Source organism: Erithacus rubecula (genome assembly GCF_903797595.1).
Source record: "Erithacus rubecula genome assembly, chromosome: 8".
Lineage (NCBI taxonomy): Eukaryota > Metazoa > Chordata > Aves > Passeriformes > Muscicapidae > Erithacus > Erithacus rubecula.
In genome coordinates this window covers 7,545,535-7,565,958 of record NC_136659.1, presented here as the reverse complement: position 1 = coordinate 7,565,958, position 20,424 = coordinate 7,545,535, and the positions used below count along the sequence as shown (strand labels likewise).

General features: G+C 40.4%; 2 protein-coding genes across 3 annotated transcripts; one reads left to right on the top strand and one right to left on the bottom strand.

Annotated features, from left to right (window-relative positions):
• The first annotated feature begins 289 nt into the window (after positions 1-289).
• On the top strand, positions 290-5,185 carry OSGEPL1 (O-sialoglycoprotein endopeptidase like 1). Its single transcript, XM_079310714.1, has 7 exons — positions 290-952; positions 1,583-1,970; positions 2,853-3,057; positions 3,133-3,281; positions 3,835-3,965; positions 4,112-4,183; positions 5,056-5,185. The coding sequence occupies exons 1-7, from the start codon at positions 741-743 to the stop codon at positions 5,144-5,146; spliced, it is 1,248 nt and encodes a 415-aa protein (XP_079166840.1). The 5' UTR covers positions 290-740; the 3' UTR covers positions 5,147-5,185.
• A 247-nt stretch (positions 5,186-5,432) lies between these two features.
• On the bottom strand, positions 5,433-11,874 carry LOC306804320 (asparagine synthetase domain-containing protein 1-like). Of its 2 annotated transcripts, none has more exons than XM_079310710.1 (4): positions 9,841-9,916; positions 7,668-9,235; positions 6,596-6,777; positions 5,433-5,762 (listed from the first exon to the last, which is right to left on the bottom strand). In XM_079310710.1, the coding sequence occupies exons 2-4, from the start codon at positions 9,141-9,143 to the stop codon at positions 5,501-5,503; spliced, it is 1,920 nt and encodes a 639-aa protein (XP_079166836.1). In that variant the 5' UTR covers positions 9,144-9,235; positions 9,841-9,916; the 3' UTR covers positions 5,433-5,500. The 2 variants fall into 2 exon arrangements, with proteins under 2 accessions (XP_079166836.1, XP_079166837.1); XM_079310711.1 differs by lacking the exons at positions 5,433-5,762; positions 6,596-6,777 and adding exons at positions 10,413-10,466; positions 11,707-11,874 and having other exon boundaries at positions 8,908-9,235.
• Between the last annotated feature and the right edge of the window lie 8,550 nt (positions 11,875-20,424).

Sequence of the window (20,424 nt, the reverse complement as noted above, 5' to 3'; positions counted from 1 at the left end):
AGCACCGCCCCGTGCCCCGGCAGCACCGCCCCGTGCCCCGGCGGGCGGAGCCGGAGCTCGTCCCGGCAGCACCGCCCCGTGTCCCGGCAGCACCGCCCCGTGCCCCGGCGGGCGGAGCCGGAGCTCGTCCCGGCAGCACCGCCCCGTGTCCCGGCAGCACCGCCCCGTGCCCCGGCGGGCGGAGCCGGAGCTCGTCCCGGCAGCACCGCCCCGTGTCCCGGCAGCACCGCCCCGTGCCCCGGCGGGCGGAGCCGGAGCTCGTCCCGGCAGCACCGCCCCGCGTCCCGGGCTGGCAGCGGGGCGGTGACACATCGCGACACGGGGACAACGCCAGCGCTCCGCGACTCGGGCGGGGCGGAGCCGGGGGTTCCGGCCGCAGCTCGCTCTGGCGGGGGAGGGACCAGGATCCGGGGAGATGGGGCCGGGCCTGTGAAGCGGCAGAGCGGCCGGACTTGCCCTGCCCTGCCCGCACAGCAGCGCTCAGCCGCGGGCGCTTCTGCTGCTGTGACCTCCCGTAGAGCTGAAAGCGTGGTGAGGAACTCTGTTCACACACATTCAGGTAAAACAAGATGTTACCTCCAAGCTGGTTTTTTCATTAGTGTCTTAAATATCTTGTGTGGCCATTCATGACTTTAAAAACTCCTCAGAAAATCTGAGCAGAACACGTGCTTGAAAACCCTCCAGTAATCATAGACTGTACAGTTCTCTTCTAGACATAAGCACCAGGTGGATTATAAGCAATGAACAGCATTGCCAAAAGAGTTTTGCAGTCAGTAAAGCACGGCCGAGCTGCGTGGCTGAGGAACAGCACTGCTCACTCTGGAAAGCAACGTTTTGGCAGGCTGGTTTTGGGAATAGAGACGAGCTGTGACGACACCGGCGCTGCTGTGGTGGATGAGTCTGGCTGTGTTCTGGGAGAAGCACTGCACTGTCAGAAGGAAGTTCATTTACAGTAAGAACAGACTTTTCTCAAGTCTTCTGCCTTAATAACGATTTAATTGTTACTGTTACTTATAATATCATTCATATAAAAGTCTTCCCCGTCCCATAAAACTCAGTAAGTGGTGTGTAGGTGTGAAGATGTGTTGCTGGGGCCACAACACACACTGCCTGAAATACTACTAAGGGGGAGGAAAGAAATGCCATGCATTTAACAAGTTTCCTCCAGTATTTTCTTTCAAAGAGAAATAGATTATCTCTAGCTTGAATAAAATATCATTGCTACTGTTAAAATCATTAAATGCCTTGACTTTTTAAAGGGAAAATGAATCAAATGTAAGCGTTGGTGGTAAAGAACATGAGCTGATAAGTGAGGCGTTGTGAATATTAAGTTACATTGTTTTGGAACAGTGTTGAGGTACATTTAAAAAGCATATGTACCAAAAAAGGTCGTTACATCCTTTTCTGGCCTTCCACTGATAACTATGCTCTCTTCAGTGCCCTTGACACTAAACAAGGCATTAGAGAATGAACTAAGGAAAACAGGCAGGATGTGACAAGGTTAAGAGGTGTCTGAAAACTATTTTTATGGCATTCTATCTGCTATGAACTACCAATGCATTGTAATTCCTTGTTTTTCTAGAACAGGAGGAATAATTCCCGTGGTGGCACAGCAGCTTCACAGAGAAAACATCGAGCAAGTGGTTCAAGAAGCCCTGCGTGCCAGCGGCGTTTCTGTGGCTGAGCTTGCGGCTGTGGCAACCACGGTGAAACCCGGGCTGGCTCTGAGCCTGGGCGTGGGGCTGCAGTACAGCCTGAGCTTGGTCAACAGGCACCAGAAGCCCTTCATCCCCATCCATCACATGGAGGCTCACGCTCTGACCATCAGGCTCACACATCACCTGGAATTTCCCTTCTTAGTTCTCCTGATCTCTGGAGGCCACTGTCTCCTGGCAGTAGCGCAGGGAGTTTCAGATTTCCTCCTGCTTGGACAGTCCCTGGACGTCGCACCGGGTGACATGCTGGATAAGGTCCTATCTCCTTTCCTTTGTTGTTCTCTTATTTTTATTGCATTTATACTACATAGTGGTAGCATTATCATCAGCCTGAGGACAGTAATTCAATGCAATACAAGTTTGATGTAACTTTTTTTTTTTCTGTTTTGAAATGCCATAGATTTAAGATACAAAAAATGTTAAAAATGTAGACAAAACATCAGTTGTAACATGTGTACATTAATTATATTTTACCAAATAGGCAACATAACCAAAACTGGAGTTAAATGTTTCATTGACACTGATTACATAAAGAAGTTGTACTAATTAGAGATCTATAGAGGTATTTTATAGAGGTATTATTATGCTGTCAAGTTTGAAAAATGCATGTTAAACATTTCTTACTAATTTTAATTCTTAGAGTTTGAAAAGTATGGTTTGGCCTTCAGAATCTTAAATTTTCTAGGTCCCTGAGTACAGTCTGTAAAACTGGTCACTTATGGCTTTGTTCTCAGACAGTTTTTAAACAGTATTTGTGCATATTAATTAAAAAATTGGGGGAGTGCATGGAGTCAGAAAGAGGATTTTCAAAAGTTGAAACCAACTTTGTTCCTGTGTATCTGGTAATACAGTATGGCAGTCCGTCTGTGTTTCCTATAGCTTAAAAATTAATTGATATTTCTGCAAAATTTGTTGATCCTTATGTTTGCCCAGATTGTTCTAGAATTGCATTTCTAAATACCCCAAGGAAAAAAAAAAATCCTGCTGGGCTGGTGTTGCCTTACCCTTAACATGCCCTGTTTGTAATTTCATATTGGATTGAATTTTTTGGTGTCACATTTTACTCCTAGGACTACAGTACAGGGATGCTGTTCCAGGAGGAACTGATTCCAGGTCTGTTGTTTGTCATCTCCTTAGGTGGCACGAAGACTGTCTCTAAGAAAGCACCCAGAGTGCCACAGCATGGCTGGGGGGAAGGCCATAGAGCACCTGGCTCAGTCTGGGAACCAGGAACGGCTCACTTTCCCACTGCCCATGCAGCAGTATCGCAACTGTGACTTCTCTTTCTCCGGACTTCAAAACCTTGTCTATAATGCCATTGTACAGAAAGAAAAGGAAGAAGGTATTTTTAGGCAGTCAGATACAAACTGAGCTTTTGATGACCTCAGGAACCCCCTTTGATGATATACTTTTATAGGTATTCAGGAAGGTGAGATCCTGTCCTGTGTTAAGGATGTTGCTGCTGCCGTACAGCACGCAGTGACTGTTCATATTATCCAGAGGACATACCGAGCCATGCTCTTCTGCATCAAGAACAGCATCTTACCATCAAAAAATCCCACTTTGGTGAGTACACTTTGTTTTTCCTTTTTATATCTGACTCTGTAACATCATTAGAAGATGCAGATGCCTCATTGTACTTTTTACCTTGACATATGAGGAAGATCTCAGTATGTATTATATTGTTAAAATACCAACAATATTGAAGTAAGTCATATAAATATTTAGCTGGGTTTTAACCTAGAGATTTTCTTACCATCTAATCTAACCTCCCATAACAACTTGACCTCATGCTCCCCAATACTTGATGGCTGTTCTAGTTACAGTAGAACCATAGACTGGTTTAGCTTGGAAAGGACTTTAAAGATCATCCGGTTCCAATGCTACTGCCATGGGCAGGGACATCTTCCATTAGACTTGCTGTGCTTCAGGAATATCTTTTTGCATAATAAGCTCACTTGGCAGACTCTTTTCCAGTATGTTTAAATCTTCAAATGCTGCATTAATTGCTGTCTTTAGAGCTTCAACAGATAACCCTTTTTTAAACATGATGCTAGTTGTGTGTGACCCATCAGTACTTTTGAGTTAATGCCTTTTTTTCTTTTTGAAATGCTGTCAGGTTGTATCAGGAGGAGTTGCAAGTAATCAGTATATCCGAAAAGGTCTACAGAATCTGGCAGATGCAAATGATTTTGCTTTACTGTGTCCTCCTCCAAGACTCTGCACTGATAATGGGGTTATGATTGCATGGTAAGAATTGTTTCTCTTTGAACAACATTACAGGAGCACATGCAAGGTTGACATGAGAGTCCAGAACCTCTTTTTGTGCTGACTGAACGATATGCTCGCATGCAGAGTTGTGACATACATTTTTATGTGACTGGTTTGTTGCTCAGGAATGGCATTGAAAGGTTACGGGCAGGACTGGGGGTGCTACACAGCACTGCTGGCATCCGCTACGAGCCAAGGTAAGTGACTGCTCATTCCCACTCTCCTCACTGTAGGCAGTGAAAGGGGAACAGGTCACATGAAAAACAGGCACAAGCTGCTGAGGAGTCTCTCTGCAGCACACATACATTTTAAATTTACTTTCCTTTACTTTAAATTTAAATTTACTTTACTTTCCTTTAAATAGTAATGATCGTGGCTGGCATTTATGTTCGTTTTGGCTCAGAAACTAATTTACATACATCATACAGTTCTATGTGTTTTCCTACTTTAATCATGTAGATTAAAGTTTGGCTTAAGGCCAAACAAAATGCAGAGCTTTCAAATGTACCAGCTGGTCTTAAACTCTGGATTTTTTCAGGTTTTTTTCCCCTTTCCCTTTTCAGAAGAACAGACTTGGATGGTCTCAATACAAAAAAAAATTGCATTACAGTTTTCACATGAAAAATCATAAAATACTCAAAAAATAATTTGCTGTGAATAAAAAACTAAGTTTCTGCTAAGTTTCTGCTGGTTTAAAACTAAGTTTTAATGCTGACAATACATTATTTAAGATTATCTCTAGTGTGTTTTGCATTCATCAGCAAGACATGAATTTTCAACTAAAATCAGAGTATAAATAAAACAACAGCCCCAGAAGATGGCTTTGAAATCACAGCTGTTTTTCTGAGTTTGGAATGGCTACAAATGCAAATATTTCCTCATTGTAAAGATGTCTCCAGGTACACTTCAGATAGGCTATTTTAATGGTCACAGTCTTAGAAGTGCAGGGAATGTACCAAAATACTTTGACTCTAGTGCTAATTGTAAAAAAGGTCTGTGAAGCTGTACATCTGTGTGATATGGCAATGATTATGTTAATTTTTAACAAATACACAATTCTGTTTTCTAGAGCTCCCCTGGGAATTGATATTTCAAAAAGAGTTGAAGAAGAGTCCATCAAGGTGCCAAAATTAAAAAAGATACGATGGTTGGCATCTTAAAAAGTAACTTAATAAAATAAATGCAACTATAAATTATAAACTGTTTCAATGATGTTATATTTAGTGACAATACTTGGATTACAAATGTTAAAAATCATCTTTCAGAGAAACAAAAGCTGTGTTGCTACCACCAAAGTGATTCCAGCTACTATTCCAAACTAAGCATTCTCAGTATTGAAAGAAAAAAACTTAAAAGCACAGGATGCATTCATAGCGAGCTCCTTGTACATGCACACAACTCTGATTATTAATAATTAATTCCCAAGTGTGTAAAAAACCCCAAACATTCTAAGAAAACTCAAAAGATTTACTGACTTTGCATATAGAGTAAGTGCAACATCTCAAGATACAGTTCTATAATTCATCTACTGAAAGTAACTTCAGTCTGCTGCATGTGTCAGATGCTTTTTCACTGTTGCTCTCTAGTTTTGCAATCCGAGATCCAAACTGTACTGCCCTTTTTGGCAAAACAGTCGAGGCTGTCAGGCCCAGCTCCTTGGCTGCAAGGCGCAGAATCAGTTTCTCACCAATTCCTCGAGGTAAAGTCAAATCAACTTTTTCTGAGACGGGAAGAGAATTGAGGAATGAAACAACATCTTCATCAAGAAAAGGAAATCTGAAAGAGAGATTTACGTGGGAAAGACCCTTTAAAAATTCCATAGGACTAATCTTGGTTTTCCTCTTTACCACATGCAAAGATGTTGTGAAACTGCAACTTTGAAACAAAAAGATTTACACAACAAATGCTGGCAACATTCTGAATTTCAGGCATTCATACCTAATCATGTGCATGGTTAAGAGCACTGCACATCCACCACTGCAACTGTTCTTGTGCTCAATTGAAAATGTGCAACTAAGAGCAGATTTGGAAAAGCACTGGCACAAAGATCACATGAAAAAGCCTTTCATGCACCTGAGTGGCCTTTGCTCCTGCACACCACCTAAGGAAGTTCTTTCAAGTTGATGGTAGCATGGAGGAAGTAGACACAAAATTATTCTTCAACTCCTCAGACTTAACAGCCAGGAGATGTGGTGGATATTTACTATGCCTTTACTGCATGGATAGGAATACACAGCTTCTGTTACACTGTTATTCTCTAGAGACACTCTTCAAAGGTTCACACCAGAACACCTCAAAGTTGTACAAAAGACTGTTCAGTTTAAAATGATAAAACCAGCTTGAATTTGCCTATTTCAACACCTGTTGCTGCTTCTTAAAACTTCTAGATGGAAATCAAGTTGCTAAATTTCCTTAAGTAAACTCTTCCACAGTGTAATACAGTCACTTTTTTAAAAAACAAGACTAAAAACTGCACGACACAGTACACATTAACAAAAGTGCAGCAGAACTAGAGACAATAAAACACGCAGAAATTTCAATTAAGATTTTGTTAAGGGTGTTAATCTAAGCAGCAAAACCAGTTTTGCTCCATGCTAAAACAGCAATACCTGGCTTCTTTTCCGTGATCACCGATGATCCTGTCATCTCTACCAAGATTTCGAGAAGAAATGCGACCTAACTCCATTTCAAGTTCTTTATTAAGACCCTCTAAGCCATCTTTTCTGAAGCAAACACGATGTCGGGAATAGCCAGCAAGCTGCTCATCTGCTCCAATTCCCATAAGCACAACCTGAGGAAACAGAATATAAGAAATTTTAGTATCTATGCAAGTTAATATGTAACAGACCTTAAATGTTTAACTACAACTTATGGAGAAAAATTTTAAGAGACATCTTCTAAATATTACCTATAGGATGGGCTGTGCCTTACACATTTGCAAAGCCTGAAACAATTCCCAGTAAAGTCACTGGTAACTTGAATTATGTTCATGATCACACCTTAAAGTACACACAAACATTGCTAGTGGAGCAAGGAAAAGCCATCAAAATAATGCCGTATGTATCACAAATACATCAGTATATTTGAAGAATATCTTTGTTAGTTTCTATGATAATAATATTTGTTAAACACCAGCATTTAAAAATTATTGTCAAATGATGATGACATATGTTGTAGTTACCTGAATGTACACCCAGAGTATTATTCATTTACCGGCTACTGGATTACTAACAACTATATTACACAAAGTAAAAATTCCTTACACTACTCAGTAGCTACAGTAAAATGTTTTATCAGGAGAAAAAACACTATTACATCTGGCCCATTACTGTGCCTTCAACAGCTGAAATTGAATATTTCCTTCTTCCCTACACAAATAATCAAAAACAGATGTGAGAAATCAGAATAAAAAATTATAGATGGTATTTTTTTTCTTACACATACTATTGCATATCCACGTTCACTGAAAAACCATGAACATTACATGACAAAAGAACTAAATATTATTTTTAACTCTACAATTACACAAATATTATGATTATTAAATATTTTACATTTTGACACTGAATTTCAGAAGCTTTATGAAAGGCAAAGATCCCAGCTGATTTCTGAATCAACAAAACTGTTTTTACATTCCGAAGTCAAACATAAGGCAGAAAACAAAACAAAACAAAACAGTACCTTTGCAGGACTTTTATATGGTTTCAGTTCTCCTTGGTTACTAATAAAACCCTCTCCTCTGGAAGCAAACCAAATTGCACAGCCAATACTGTCATCCAAGACTGTGTCCAGTGGATAGATTAAGTAATTAATACGTTCTTTTCTCACTTTTTTCAATTCGTCTAGTGTAACATTAATTTCCACAAAGTTCCAGGTTCTTGAAGGGTTAATGGCTTCTAATTCCTTCAGTCCTGCCCTACCAGTGATTCTGTCAGGAACATCAAAACAAGATAAATGAGTACCAGTGTCACCATCTTGACAGCCTTCTTGAGGACAAAGCAAATCAAGCTGAACATCATGGCTGGTATGTCTTTTAGCGGTACCCCTGTGCTTAGCTTGCTTTTTCATCATGAAAGCTACATTGAGCAGATCAATTGGCTCTTCCAAAGGCACATGTTTATCAGCCAGGGCTGCAATAACCATAGAATCAATGCCACCAGAAAAGAGCACTGCAATGTGTGCTTTCTTATGAGGCATGCTTGGAAATTCTCTTGTTTTCTGATCTGGGTCTCTGAAGAGACACAGGACTCGTCTCTTGACTGCTTCATTTAAAACATCCAGAAATCGACAGGCAATTTTTTTCTTATGCTCCTCTGCAAGAAATTCTTGAAGGGTTTCTACAGACACCACACAGTTAATGTTGCTAGAATTAGAGCCTGGACATGCTCCTGAAGCTTTAGAAACTGATTTATTTAAGGGGATAACTGGTGCTCTAAGACACAGCTTTGATTCATTCATCACGAGATGTACATGGTTTGGTAAGTCTTTTGACACTTGGTCAAGAACATTAATGCATGTTTCTTCTACTGCTTCCTCTCTGCAGCTGTACTTCCATGGAAACAATGTTAAAGACAAAGATTTAGTTGTTGCACAAGCTTTGAGATCAATTTTGAAAATTCCAGATGCTGGGACTTCTTGCCATTGGTTGCCTGATTCAGAACAACCACTTACAGAGGTGAGACAGAAAGTGCTGTCAGTCTCATTACTGAACTGCCAAAGCAAACTACGACGACCAAAGTAATCTCTGCCAAACCATAAACTGTGTCTGGCTGCTTCATAATAAATAAAAGACCAGGGACCCTGAAGTGATGAGAAGAGTGACAAAATGTCCATTTCACTGCTGCATAATGCCAGATGACGAAACATTACTTCGGTATCATTCTCTAGATTTCCTACATGCACTCCACTGAAAATTTCTCCATTCCAAAGAAAAATATTGTTACTGGCATCTTCCAGAGGCTGAGGAGTCACTAGTCCTCTCAAGTGGAGTACGTGGCCTGAAAAGAGACATTCATAAGAGACATCAGGCACAGTTTTTATCAACTGTTGGCTACTGTCTGGTCCTCTTCTTCTCAGATGGCAGAGGGTGTCTTCACTGAGGAAATCATGAATCGCATGCTGGCTGCACAAGGTAACAACACAGCAAATACCACACATTGCAACAGGAATTCACAGGAACTACTTCTTCATTTTAGCCTTTTCTGAATTTTCCAGCTCCTGATGTGCCTTCTTTAATTCATCTAATGTATCTGTGTAAGAGAAAATGACACAAATAATTAGTTTCATAAAAAGGAAAGTTTATGCATAGGTAAGTTTAAGAGTAAATCTACAAAATTAGTAATTTCAGCCACTTTTTCAATTGAAGTGATAAACATAAAACACTAATTTTGCAAAGCACTATGTTTGTGTTCCATCATTACTAACATAAGCTATGTAAGCTTACTGTAGCATATTCCTCTTCATTATACAAATATGATGATTTTTTTCCAAAGAAAGCCACAGTGCAATAGGGGAATGGCCAACTCCTGCCTATATAATCAGTATGACTTCAACATTTGTATTAAGAAAAGGGAACTGACAATTAAAATAATTAAAATGGCAACACTATTAACCCAAATCAAAGAAATGTACCAATTTTTCACTCCAGAAAATTGAATTTATACTTCTGAATTTTTACTCTTCTAATGCTTGTTCCATCATCACCTCTGTTAACCACTCCCCTATTACTTTGTACTTCCACACAGCTGCAATTTTCTCATTTCAATATACCTTTGAAATCAGCTACAAATACAGCTTTTAAACTGTTTAACTATTAATATTAACTATTTGAGATACCTTTACACTGCAAACTTACTTTTGGACTGAGACAGCATTTCTGTCCGGTCTGCGAGGAAGAATATGTTGCTATTGGGTTGCTGCTTATAAACTTTCTGTAAAACAAAACCCACACTGTGTTAAGTCAAAGCAGCAGCTTCTGGGACCACACTACAGCAGAAGTGGGTGTGGGTCCAAAGAGACACTCCTGGTATAAAAGTGAAGGGATAAGTTCTGCCCTGCCAACACCAAAATTCTAATCAAAAGTATTTAATGCTCAACCTAAGACAATTCTGAATTTCTCTTTTCCACATGCCCAAGGGATCATGTTCTATTTTAAACAAATGCATAGAAAAAGTAGGAATACCTAATGAATCCTTGTGATCAATTCAAATAAAACATAGAAAAGCAAAAAACCCCAACACTGCACAAGTATACATAATCAAATTATTTGGAGGACAAATTATTCTAAGCACAACAGACTACATGTTTATTAAAATCTGTATTACAACAAATTAAAGACAGCATGTTCTGGTTTTGTTACCCCTCTTGTCTCTATGTTTATTTCTCTGCTAAAGTGAAATAGTTAAAAACAAATTTGTAAAACCTTACCCGGTTCTTCTTCAAATTGGAAAGTTCATCGACTACAACCTTCTGCTCTTTAATCTGAAAGGCAAAAGATGCATTTGAATTAAATTATAAAAACAAGACATCATATTATAATCCTAGTAGTGAGCATGTCCACTGATATTTTAAGACAGCAACATACATGTATAGCTGCTGTTCTCCAAAAGAATCACTGAAGGCAAAGTAAGTCTTTAAAATTACATACTTAATTTCTGTAGAAACAGGCTATTTTGCATGCATTTGTACTTCTCCTACCCTTAAAAGCTGCTGGGAAGCCAGAGTACCTATATATATAATATGTATTACATACATACATACATACATATGTGTGTGTGTGTAAATGATAATCAGAGAGCACATTTTTCCCCCTCAGAAGAGAACATATACACAACTAACACAACATCAAGTAATTTTAAAAAAATTATCAAGAACACACTTCATAATCACAGGTATGCTCCAGATTCAAAATCAAATTAATGAAAATCCAAATACTCTAGAACTGTATTAGGAGCAACAGGAGCCCTTCTATTGCTCTTGGCTTTTACATTAACTTCCTTAGTGGGATTTACCACTCTGTTCTGCACTGATAGATGTGGCAGATATTCCTACTTTCTTTTACAATGGCAGCTGTGATTGTCGAAGAGTAATCAGAAGGACTGTTGCAAAAGCCAATACTGAACAAAGCTGTGGGCACCAGGGAAGAGGGAGAGACACATAAGGAGCACCAACCTCTATGGATGAAACCCCTTGGGACATTTTGGGCAGATAAAGCTGAACTAGGTACTGGAAGTAAGCCATATGAGAAGCAGGTGAGGGTTATTGGTTTGTCCAGCCTGGAGCAGACTGAGGGGAAACCTCACAGGAATCTACGAGTTCCTTATGAGGGGAAGTGGACGGGCAGACACTGATCTCTTCTCCCTGTTGATCAGTGACAGTACCACAGGGAACGGCCTGGAGCTGGGCCAGGGGGAGTTTAGGCTGGATACCAGGAAAAGCTTTTCACCCAGAGCCTGGTTGAGCACTGAACTCCCCACGGAAAGTGGTCACAGCACCGGCCTGACAGAGTGCAAATAACTTTTGGATAACACGCTCAAGCACGTGGTGTGATTCTTGGGTCCTGTGCAGTGCAGGAGTTAAACTCGCTAAATGCGGGTCCCAGACAGCACCCGCCCTCCTCCTCCTCCTCACGCTGCTCGCACCGGAGGCGACAGGCTCCGGGTGCCGCCCGCGCCCCGGCCCGGACTCTGGCACAGGGCCCCGCGGGGCCGCCTCCGCTCACCCGCCGGCTCAGCTCCTCCTTCTGGCGCAGCGCCGCGCTCTCCCCATCCTCCTGCCGCGGCGGGCGGCCCGACATGGCCGTGGGGGCACCGGGCGGGCTCACCCAACGGGACCACAGCCGACCACGTTCGGACAGCACAGCCGCCGCGGCCAGCCGCAGCACAGCGCGTGCGCGCAGGCGGGACCGCGCAGACCGCCGCCAATCAGCAGGCGCGGCAGGGCACGCGCCCGACGGGCACCAATCAGCAGGGGCGGCAGGGCACGCGCCCGACGGGCACCAATCAGCAGGCGCGGCAGGGCACGCGCCCGACGGGCACCAATCAGCAGGCGCGGCAGGGCACGCGCCCGACGGGCACCAATCAGCAGTGGCGGCAGGGCACGCGCGGCGGCGCGGGGCGGATGGCGCGAATCCTGAGGGGGCTCGCGCCCCCGGCCGGGAGAAGCCGGGACTGCACTGTAATTCCCGGGAGCCGTGTGTGCGAGGGCATCGGGACACGCCCAAGATGGAGATTTTTGGGATGAGGCTTGGAAGCCGTGCTCCTTGTAGAGTGTGTCGGAACACCCGGGAAAGGAAAGGAGCGGCTTGGTGTAGTGTGACCCCGGGCTGCTGTCGGGCTCTCAAACCCCTTTAAGCGGTTTGCTTAAAGGTATTCCAGAAGATATATGAATCATACACTATTTACAGATATTATTATATGAATCACACACTATTTACAGATATTAAGATCATATGTTTCATTAAGTTCAGTATTAAGACATGTTGCTACAGTACAGATAGAGAGGGACTTTTTAGAGGGGTCCTTATGATACTGACAACAGTGCGAATATAGTTCAAATCTTCACGAACCATTTGAAATATTTACAACTTCAGTAAGAGAGGTAGAAGTGTTGACAATCTCACATAATCATACATATTATATATTTTATTTATACGTAGAGTTTGTGAGCAAGATTGCACCTTGGTTGTATCTATGAGCTTAGCTGGGATGTCTGTGATGTTGATCAAAATTTTTGGTAGCGCTATAGGAAGAACAAGGATTTTGGCTCCCAGTACAGAGATGGAGAAAGACAATTTGGCTATATTTGGCAATCCACTAACTTGCAAAAGTTGTGCTTATTTGCTTTGAACAGAACGAGAAGGTTACACTTTCCTAAAAGGAAGGCTTGTGCCTCCAGCCTTGCCCCACCATGGCTGCGTGTGGGGCTGTGTGTGGGACAGGTGAGGGAGCTGATCTGTTTTTCCCTGCAGTGCACAGGGCAGTGTGTGGGACAGGTGAGGGAGCTGATCTGTTTTTCCCTGCAGTGCACAGGGCTGTGTGTGGGACAGGTGAGGGAGCTGATCTGTTTTTCTCTGCAGTGCACAGGGCTGTGTGTGGGACAGGTGAGAGAGCTGATCTGTTTTTCTCTGCAGTGCACAGGGCTGTGTGTGGGACAGGTGAGGGAGCTGATCAGTTTTTCTCTGCAGTGCACAGTGCTGTTGTGATTCTGGCAGTCCCAAAGAACAGCAGCTGAAGCTGATGGGGAGTTGTTGTCCAGGGGTTGGAGTAGTTCTGGGTTCTTGTGCTTTGAATTCTGGATGAAATACACATATCTGGGTCACATAGGTCAGTTTTGGTGCTATTGCTCACTGTGCTTTGTAGTTTGTCACTATTGTTCTGTTGAGTAATTTGTTTGAGTAATTCCCAACCCTCTGCTGCCCAGGTGTTTTATTTGTTGTTCATATGTTACAAAGGTTGATGATCAAGTAATCCAGTAGTCAAAGTATAATTTCCGTAGTGATTATCCTTTTTATGTTCAGTAATAAATGCAGTTAATGTTTATTAATCAAAAATCCATCACTTAGTGTTATTGATTGTTTCAGAAGAGTGATGATAATGGTTTTGAGGACTAATAGCAAATGTGGAATGGTTTTAACTTCTGGTCTTACCACAAACTAATGATTCTTCTGCTGATATGGAATGGGCTTTTGATAGGTCCTTTTAGAAATGAATGAGTTCCTGTGACAAGATCACTCCTGAAGTTACTGTCATACCTACAATGAGAGCAGCTGTGTTTGCAACTCAGCAAAGTTTGGCACCTTTTCACTCTCTATGCAGAGCAGTGTCGTCTCCATTGGAGCTCATTTCAGGGCTGTTGCAGTTTTGGTGTTGTCTGCACTGTTACTCCTGAGAGCTGGGGAGGCCACCTAGAGCTCATCTGGCTGACAGCTAAGTGGGCAATGTCATTCAGTGACACATCTCTGGTCATTCTGATTGTGTCTGTGCATTTGTGCCAGCTCTCATGCTCTAAACTTTCTTTTTACTAGCATAAAACTATTTTTTTCTGAAGGTTAATAATGCCTGACGCAATGTTAATAAAGAATATTTCAGCCTTTTAAAGCCCTCACCTTTTCAGTATCTGGCATCTTTAAAAATATAAAAAATAACACAAATTACCCAACAAGTCATGGAAACAGCTAAAAGCCAGAAGTAGTTACTGATGCCAGAAAGTCTTTGAAGTTGCTGTCAGCTGTTAGCAAATGCATGGCCAAAACAGGAATCTTTAAATAACCAAGCTCAAGCTCCAAAAGGCTGCTGTTAAAACCACGCTGAAGAGGTGAGGCCATCCTTGTGACAGTGCTGTCGAGTCTTGAAGACCTCTGTTCATGATGTTGATACTTGAAGACCTCTGTTCATGATGTTGATAGTAATTAGTGTTGGAGGATTTTACAGCTCTGAGAGTCAGAGGGTAGGACTGATAGTCCTTAGCAGCCTCAAAGTTTCCGTGCTCTTTGCTGCAGGCTGGAAATCGGCGTGTGCTCGGTTCTATATCTCTCAGCTGATGCTTGGTAACATGTTAAGCCACTGTAAATCGGTTGTGGGTTCAAGTCTGAGTGGTTTATGAGGTTCAGCTGTAAGTGACTCTAATCTGAGGAAACTTGTCATGCTTCAGAAGAACCAGCCACAGAGGTCCTTGCAGGGGAATAGCAGCGGGATAATTGTAGCTCTAATGTTGGCCACAAGAGAGCAAGCCGAAACTGTACTGGCTGCTCAGAGACAGCCAAGGAAAGAGTGGGGCCAGCCATGTAAGACAGATGGATGAGGTTTCTAAAAGGGGAGAGCACAGTCTGAGAATTTATCTGGGTTTTTGTCTGTTTTGGAACATCCTCAGTGCTGCTTCTGGGTTATTTTGTATTCAGGCATGTGCATACATACACATATGTATTGCCACGATCCACATTAGTAGATTCTGAGATGTAGCATCAATGTCTGTGTTAATTTCCCAGTTGAACCTATTTTAATAATTTGCTAATTTATAACAGTCTAATAAAGTTCAAATTGTTGAAATTAGTTTGGTTTGCTTTATGGTAATCCTTCTGTTAATTTGTCTGAGACACCAGGATTTAAAGGGAGTTAGGTTAACTTACACAGTTAGGGATATGGATATATACACTGGAATCTAGGCAAAGTTGTGGTTTTTTTCCTTAGGTTAAGTACCTAGATTGTCAATTACACAAGAAACCTTGCAAAACCTATAATCATTCTATTTTAAAAGTCCTGTCACTGCAAGTAAAACAAAAAGTCAGCACTTTTATGGTCTTGAGGTACAGTTGGGTTTTTACAGTGCTTCTGATACACTGTTAAAGCAATCTGAGAACTCATTTGCACAAAAATTCTGCGTAATTCACAAACATAAAATTTATAAATTTTCAGAAGCAGAATTTCATCACTTTCACATGGAGGATTTTTTGTCAAAATAGCTGGGAACTATCATCAGTTTGTAAAAGCTCATTAGTTTTTACAATCTGATTGCAGACCTCAAAGCTTCTAAAAGTTCTGAACAAAACAGCTTATTTGTACAATACTCCCAGCAGTCCTTCATCTGATTATTTAAGTAAGAAAGGATTTAAAAATAGACTTTTCCAAGTTCACTCTGTTCTTCAATGTAAAACTGAAGTAACTCTAATGAATTCAAGAGCCTTTTTCGGGGTCTCATGTTGCTGTAGTTGAGAAGACAGTTTGACCTTTTATTTTCATAGTTTTTCCTTCCTTGGTGCAGAACAATTTGTTGTGTACTTCGTTAGACTTTAAAAGAGAGTTAAGTTCTTGTTAGTGCTAGCTTCACTTAGACATAGAGAACTAAAATATTTGGGTTTTTCTCTTGAGGGCAGTCCCTCATGCTCTGAATAACCAATGCACAGGTTTACTGCAGTAACTACTTTGAATATGGAATCAGAGTCCCAGATACACATTTTGAGTAGTGAATGTCCAGGAATCTTAAAAAATCAAGTGCTCTGTCTTACAAAACATTTTGTTTGCAGTGTGAAGATGGAAGCCTGGTGCCTGGATGCTGGAAGCTCTTCTGTTGGTGCCACCAAAGAAAAAGTATATGAGAGGCTTAGAACTGCTCAGGAACATTTCATAGATAGATGCCTCATTTGGATTATTTTGGATTGGGCATCTTTATATAAAATCAGATGAGAAAAGGAAAAGAGAACTGCACCAAAAGCATCCTGAGTGAAGAGTCAACCTGCCCAGTAATTCTGCTTTTTGGAAGCTGAGTTAGGAAGTGCAGAGAAGACTCGAGGGATAATTGTGGACTTCTCTTTCCTATTGGGAGTGCCTCCATGACAGTAAGTACTGTGTTTAATACTATGTACAACTGATATTTTCTGGAAGATAAGACCCAGAGATTAGATTTTTTTTGGAGGAGTAGGCAGGTCTGAGCAGGATGGGCTGAAGGTATGGAAGTGGCAGCCTGCCTGGGTCTTCTGGAATCAGGGCCTTGGTAATTTGGGCTGAGATAGGTTACAGCCCCATAAAGCATATTCCATAGGTACACAACAGACACCTAAGTGAGAGCTTGGGCAGGACAGAACATGTCTGAGCAGACTGGAGAAAGGGGGAAATGCATGATACCTTTGCAAGGCTCTCTGAGGCAGGAGTGAAGGTAAGGCTGTGTGCTCTAGGATGCCCAGCTGGATTAGGATCTTGCCTAGGTTATTATATTAAATGTGTTGCTCTTGTGTGCTTTTTGTGCCTTTGTTCTCACTGTCACATACATTTGCACTTAGCTCCTGCTACTGGGCAGGAGATTGTTTTTTCAGGTTTGGAGACAGGAGTTATTTGAAAGGAAACACTAAGATTTTAAAATTCTAATGTGCCAGAGACCACGTTATCGAGCAGCTTGTTTGGCTTCATTTATTTTTAAACTTCATTCTTTCTGTCTTAGGCTGTGCTGAGACCTTCCATTTATGCCATTATCCACTGTCCTTATTCCCTTCCAGTTTTATTTTTATTTTTCTTCTCTCTACTCAAAGTTTTGGTACAAATCAGCCTATACACATGGCAAAACAACCTGGGACCCAAAGAAACTGAACCCTTAGTAGAACATTCAGTCTTGAGGGTCCTACTTGTTCACCATCCTTTTATGGTGAATGTGATACTTAGTGCTTTCTGGTCCGTAGAACTCACAATGCCCAGCTGAGATGGATGAATACAGAGAGGAAACCTAAGCCAAAGCTGTGTGAGTTGGCAGGGTGAGGAACAGAACTTGGAGGTCCTGGCTTTTATTCACACTCCACCTATGAGCATTAGTATTTCTATGTTTAAATTACTATTTCCATATTTAAAATTGGGCTGGTTTTGCTTTATGAAGTCACAGTCAGAAAATTACTCATTGCAGAAATATTCACTGCAATGAATGGCAAAATGTGTATCTATTTTAATTTTATCACAATTTTTATGTTGACTGTTTTAAACCTTCATGCTTGCTTGGCAGCCTAGACCCTTTATCTCTGTAGCTGGAAAGAAAATATTGTGATCAAGTTCTCATGAAGCAGCAGACTAAGCATTCCACAGCTAGGTGACCTCTAACAGAAAAGCTCACAGAAATGAGTTCATGAAACGTTTATTTTGGGTTATCACAGAACAAAACATTTCTATTTGTCATGTTGACATAAAATCTAAAAAGGCAAAATTCCCTGGTTGCAAGTTGCTGTGCCTTAAGCTTTACTGTGATTGTCATCTTATTTAAAGTCTAAACATCATGAGATTTAACTGTTTGCCCCAAACACTCTACTCTGAAACACCATCACTGATTCTATACTCTTTCCCACTTTAACACAGTTTTTGGAGTAACTACAGCTGTTGCAATTAAGAAAGATTGCACTACAAAAGTGCAGGCTGTAACTACTGTGAGGTGTAAGAATCTCATGTTTTAGGTAGTGTAATAACCCTCAAAAGATTTCCTTCTCTTTCAAGGCAGAACCACTAGAACTGAGAAACCAGCAATGAAAATGCTGGTAGGCTTTGAATGTTTGCCTTATCTGTGTCTCATACAGTTAGTTAAATGCTGTAATACTGTCTGCATTCCTGGTATTTTTAGTGCTGATTTTTAAAATGTTAATTCATCATTTGAAGTGAGAATAACCACAAGAGAAAGAGAGGTATTATTGCATAATTCTTTGTATGTTTATTAATTGTTGAATATTTAGCAAAACTTTGCCCATGGCTCTGAATTTAACACTAATTTAGGTAATAGACCTTTCTGCTACTGGCATACATTATCACATGTAAGAGAGGTAGCCTAGATAAATCATACAATTTTGTAACATTGAACATTTGAGTAACATCTCTTTTATTAATATTCTGACATTTCTTTAAAGAAAGGTACTGGTATTTAGCACTTCTGAAATCAGTACAGTAGCTGTCTGGAAAACAAAACAACCCTAGCATTAGATACCTGTAAATTAATATCTCAGCCTACACACAATGTAAGTTCAGTTAATACTCTTAAAGCAAACTTTAAAAACCTTTATACAAGGTTATAAATATGACAGTATCAGTGAACCTTGGCAGACTTACTGAGAAGTACTGACCTTGGTTAGCAGTTAAAGTCAGAAATTAAAAAAATGAATTTAGAATAAACAAGCTTTGCCAAATTTTGCTTAGGGATTGTTTACAGGTCTCAATAGGTTGAAGTGACAGTCCTATCAGCATCAGTTTTATATGGCATTAAGGAGGAAAATTTAGAGTGGCCATTAGTAAAATGGTAAACTTGCAAGCAACATGGACAAGATGTGACTACATTAGATTCTTTCCAGACCAGAACAAACAGAGAGGCATGACAATAAATTGCTATGAAGGAACATATTTTTCTGGAATTATTCCAGTCCTAAAGCATGAAAGTTCTCTCTAAGGAAGGGAAAGTAGGCAATTATGTTTTACTTTCTTTGTAGCTTCTTAGCCTTCTTTCACCTTCAATGAAATATTGATAAAGTGATAAATCTGCCACAACTGGTCTAGAATTTATACAGTAATCAGCACAATTAAAGCAGAGCAGATTTGGCCAACACCTGCTGAAGAGGTCTCATAGTCCTTGCAACTATCAGATTTACCCTATTACTTACACAACTACTGCAGAGATTACATTAAGGTATCTGATTAAAAATTGTATTAACTAGAAGGAGATCATGATCTCTTTAAAAATCAGAGGAAGACAATAATTGCTCTTTTTTTTAAATTTCATTTTTTTATCTGAAATATTTAATTGACTTTTAATCCTCTGTTAGGTAAGTCCACTATATACAGCCTAACATATATTGTTTGCTACTGAAATGGATGCAACAGCTCTTCAGCTGCACATAGAGCCATTGGAAGTATTTTTGGCTAAGAAATGAAGGCTCTAGCATTCAGTTACTGTTCATGTAACTTACACTTATTTGTTTACTGTGTTTTCCACGAAGTGTTGCCAGGAGACTTTGCCAGGCTTATTTTCAATCATGCACTTAACTAGACTCCAGCATACTCTATGCTTCCTCCGTTTTTGCTCTGCCTTTATCTTTTTAATAAAACAGCTAACACCTTGGAGAATAAAACATATTGTTTAAATGACTGAGAAATTGGAAAATTTAATTCAGAGATGGCACTGCATCTTGCTTATTTAAATGAATACTACTCTGGAAAGCTTATTCTGCTGCTTTCCTCTTGTAGATAATTTTAATCAAATCACTTGATTACGAAGCAAGATGAGCAAGGTTTAGCTGGTGAAGAACTGTTTGGGTTATTCCATTCTTCTTGCAGGGAACTTAAGCAGCACAGTCTTGAACATCTTGCTGCTGGAGGATTTTCATTAGATTTAATCAAACTTCAGGTCTCACCTGTATAAATGTGAAAGTTTGTGAATACAGAAATACAAGTTTATATATATGCACACAAGCCTACTCTATTAGATAATAATTCTAGATTCTATTCTATTTATTTTTAGAAGCATTTCTTTATATTGTGGAATTCTATGTTTCATATATATTTATGTTACCAAATAAGAACAAATACAGAAGTTAGATGATACTAAGCACTTAAAATCCTCTTCATATACATACCACTAATAATAATAACTCTTATGGAGAACAGAAATAATTTTAAATAGCTTTATACCTTAAGAGATGCTGTTCTTGGTCCACATCTGATCTGTCTTGCCTACTGATGCAAAATTGCCTACTGATACTACTCTGAGGATGCCAGATGCTGTTTTGAAAAGGATTTTTAGGTCATCATGGATAACTCAAATAATATTTTTTCAAGTTTACAGAATTCACTAAAACCTAAACCCAGGTGAGTTAACATTTGGACAAAATTAAAATTAGTACAAACAGAACAGCAAAGGGGGAAATTTTGCATGTATTGAATCAGACCTAAATATGCATCTGGTACCATTGCAGTTTGCTATTTTCTTTCAG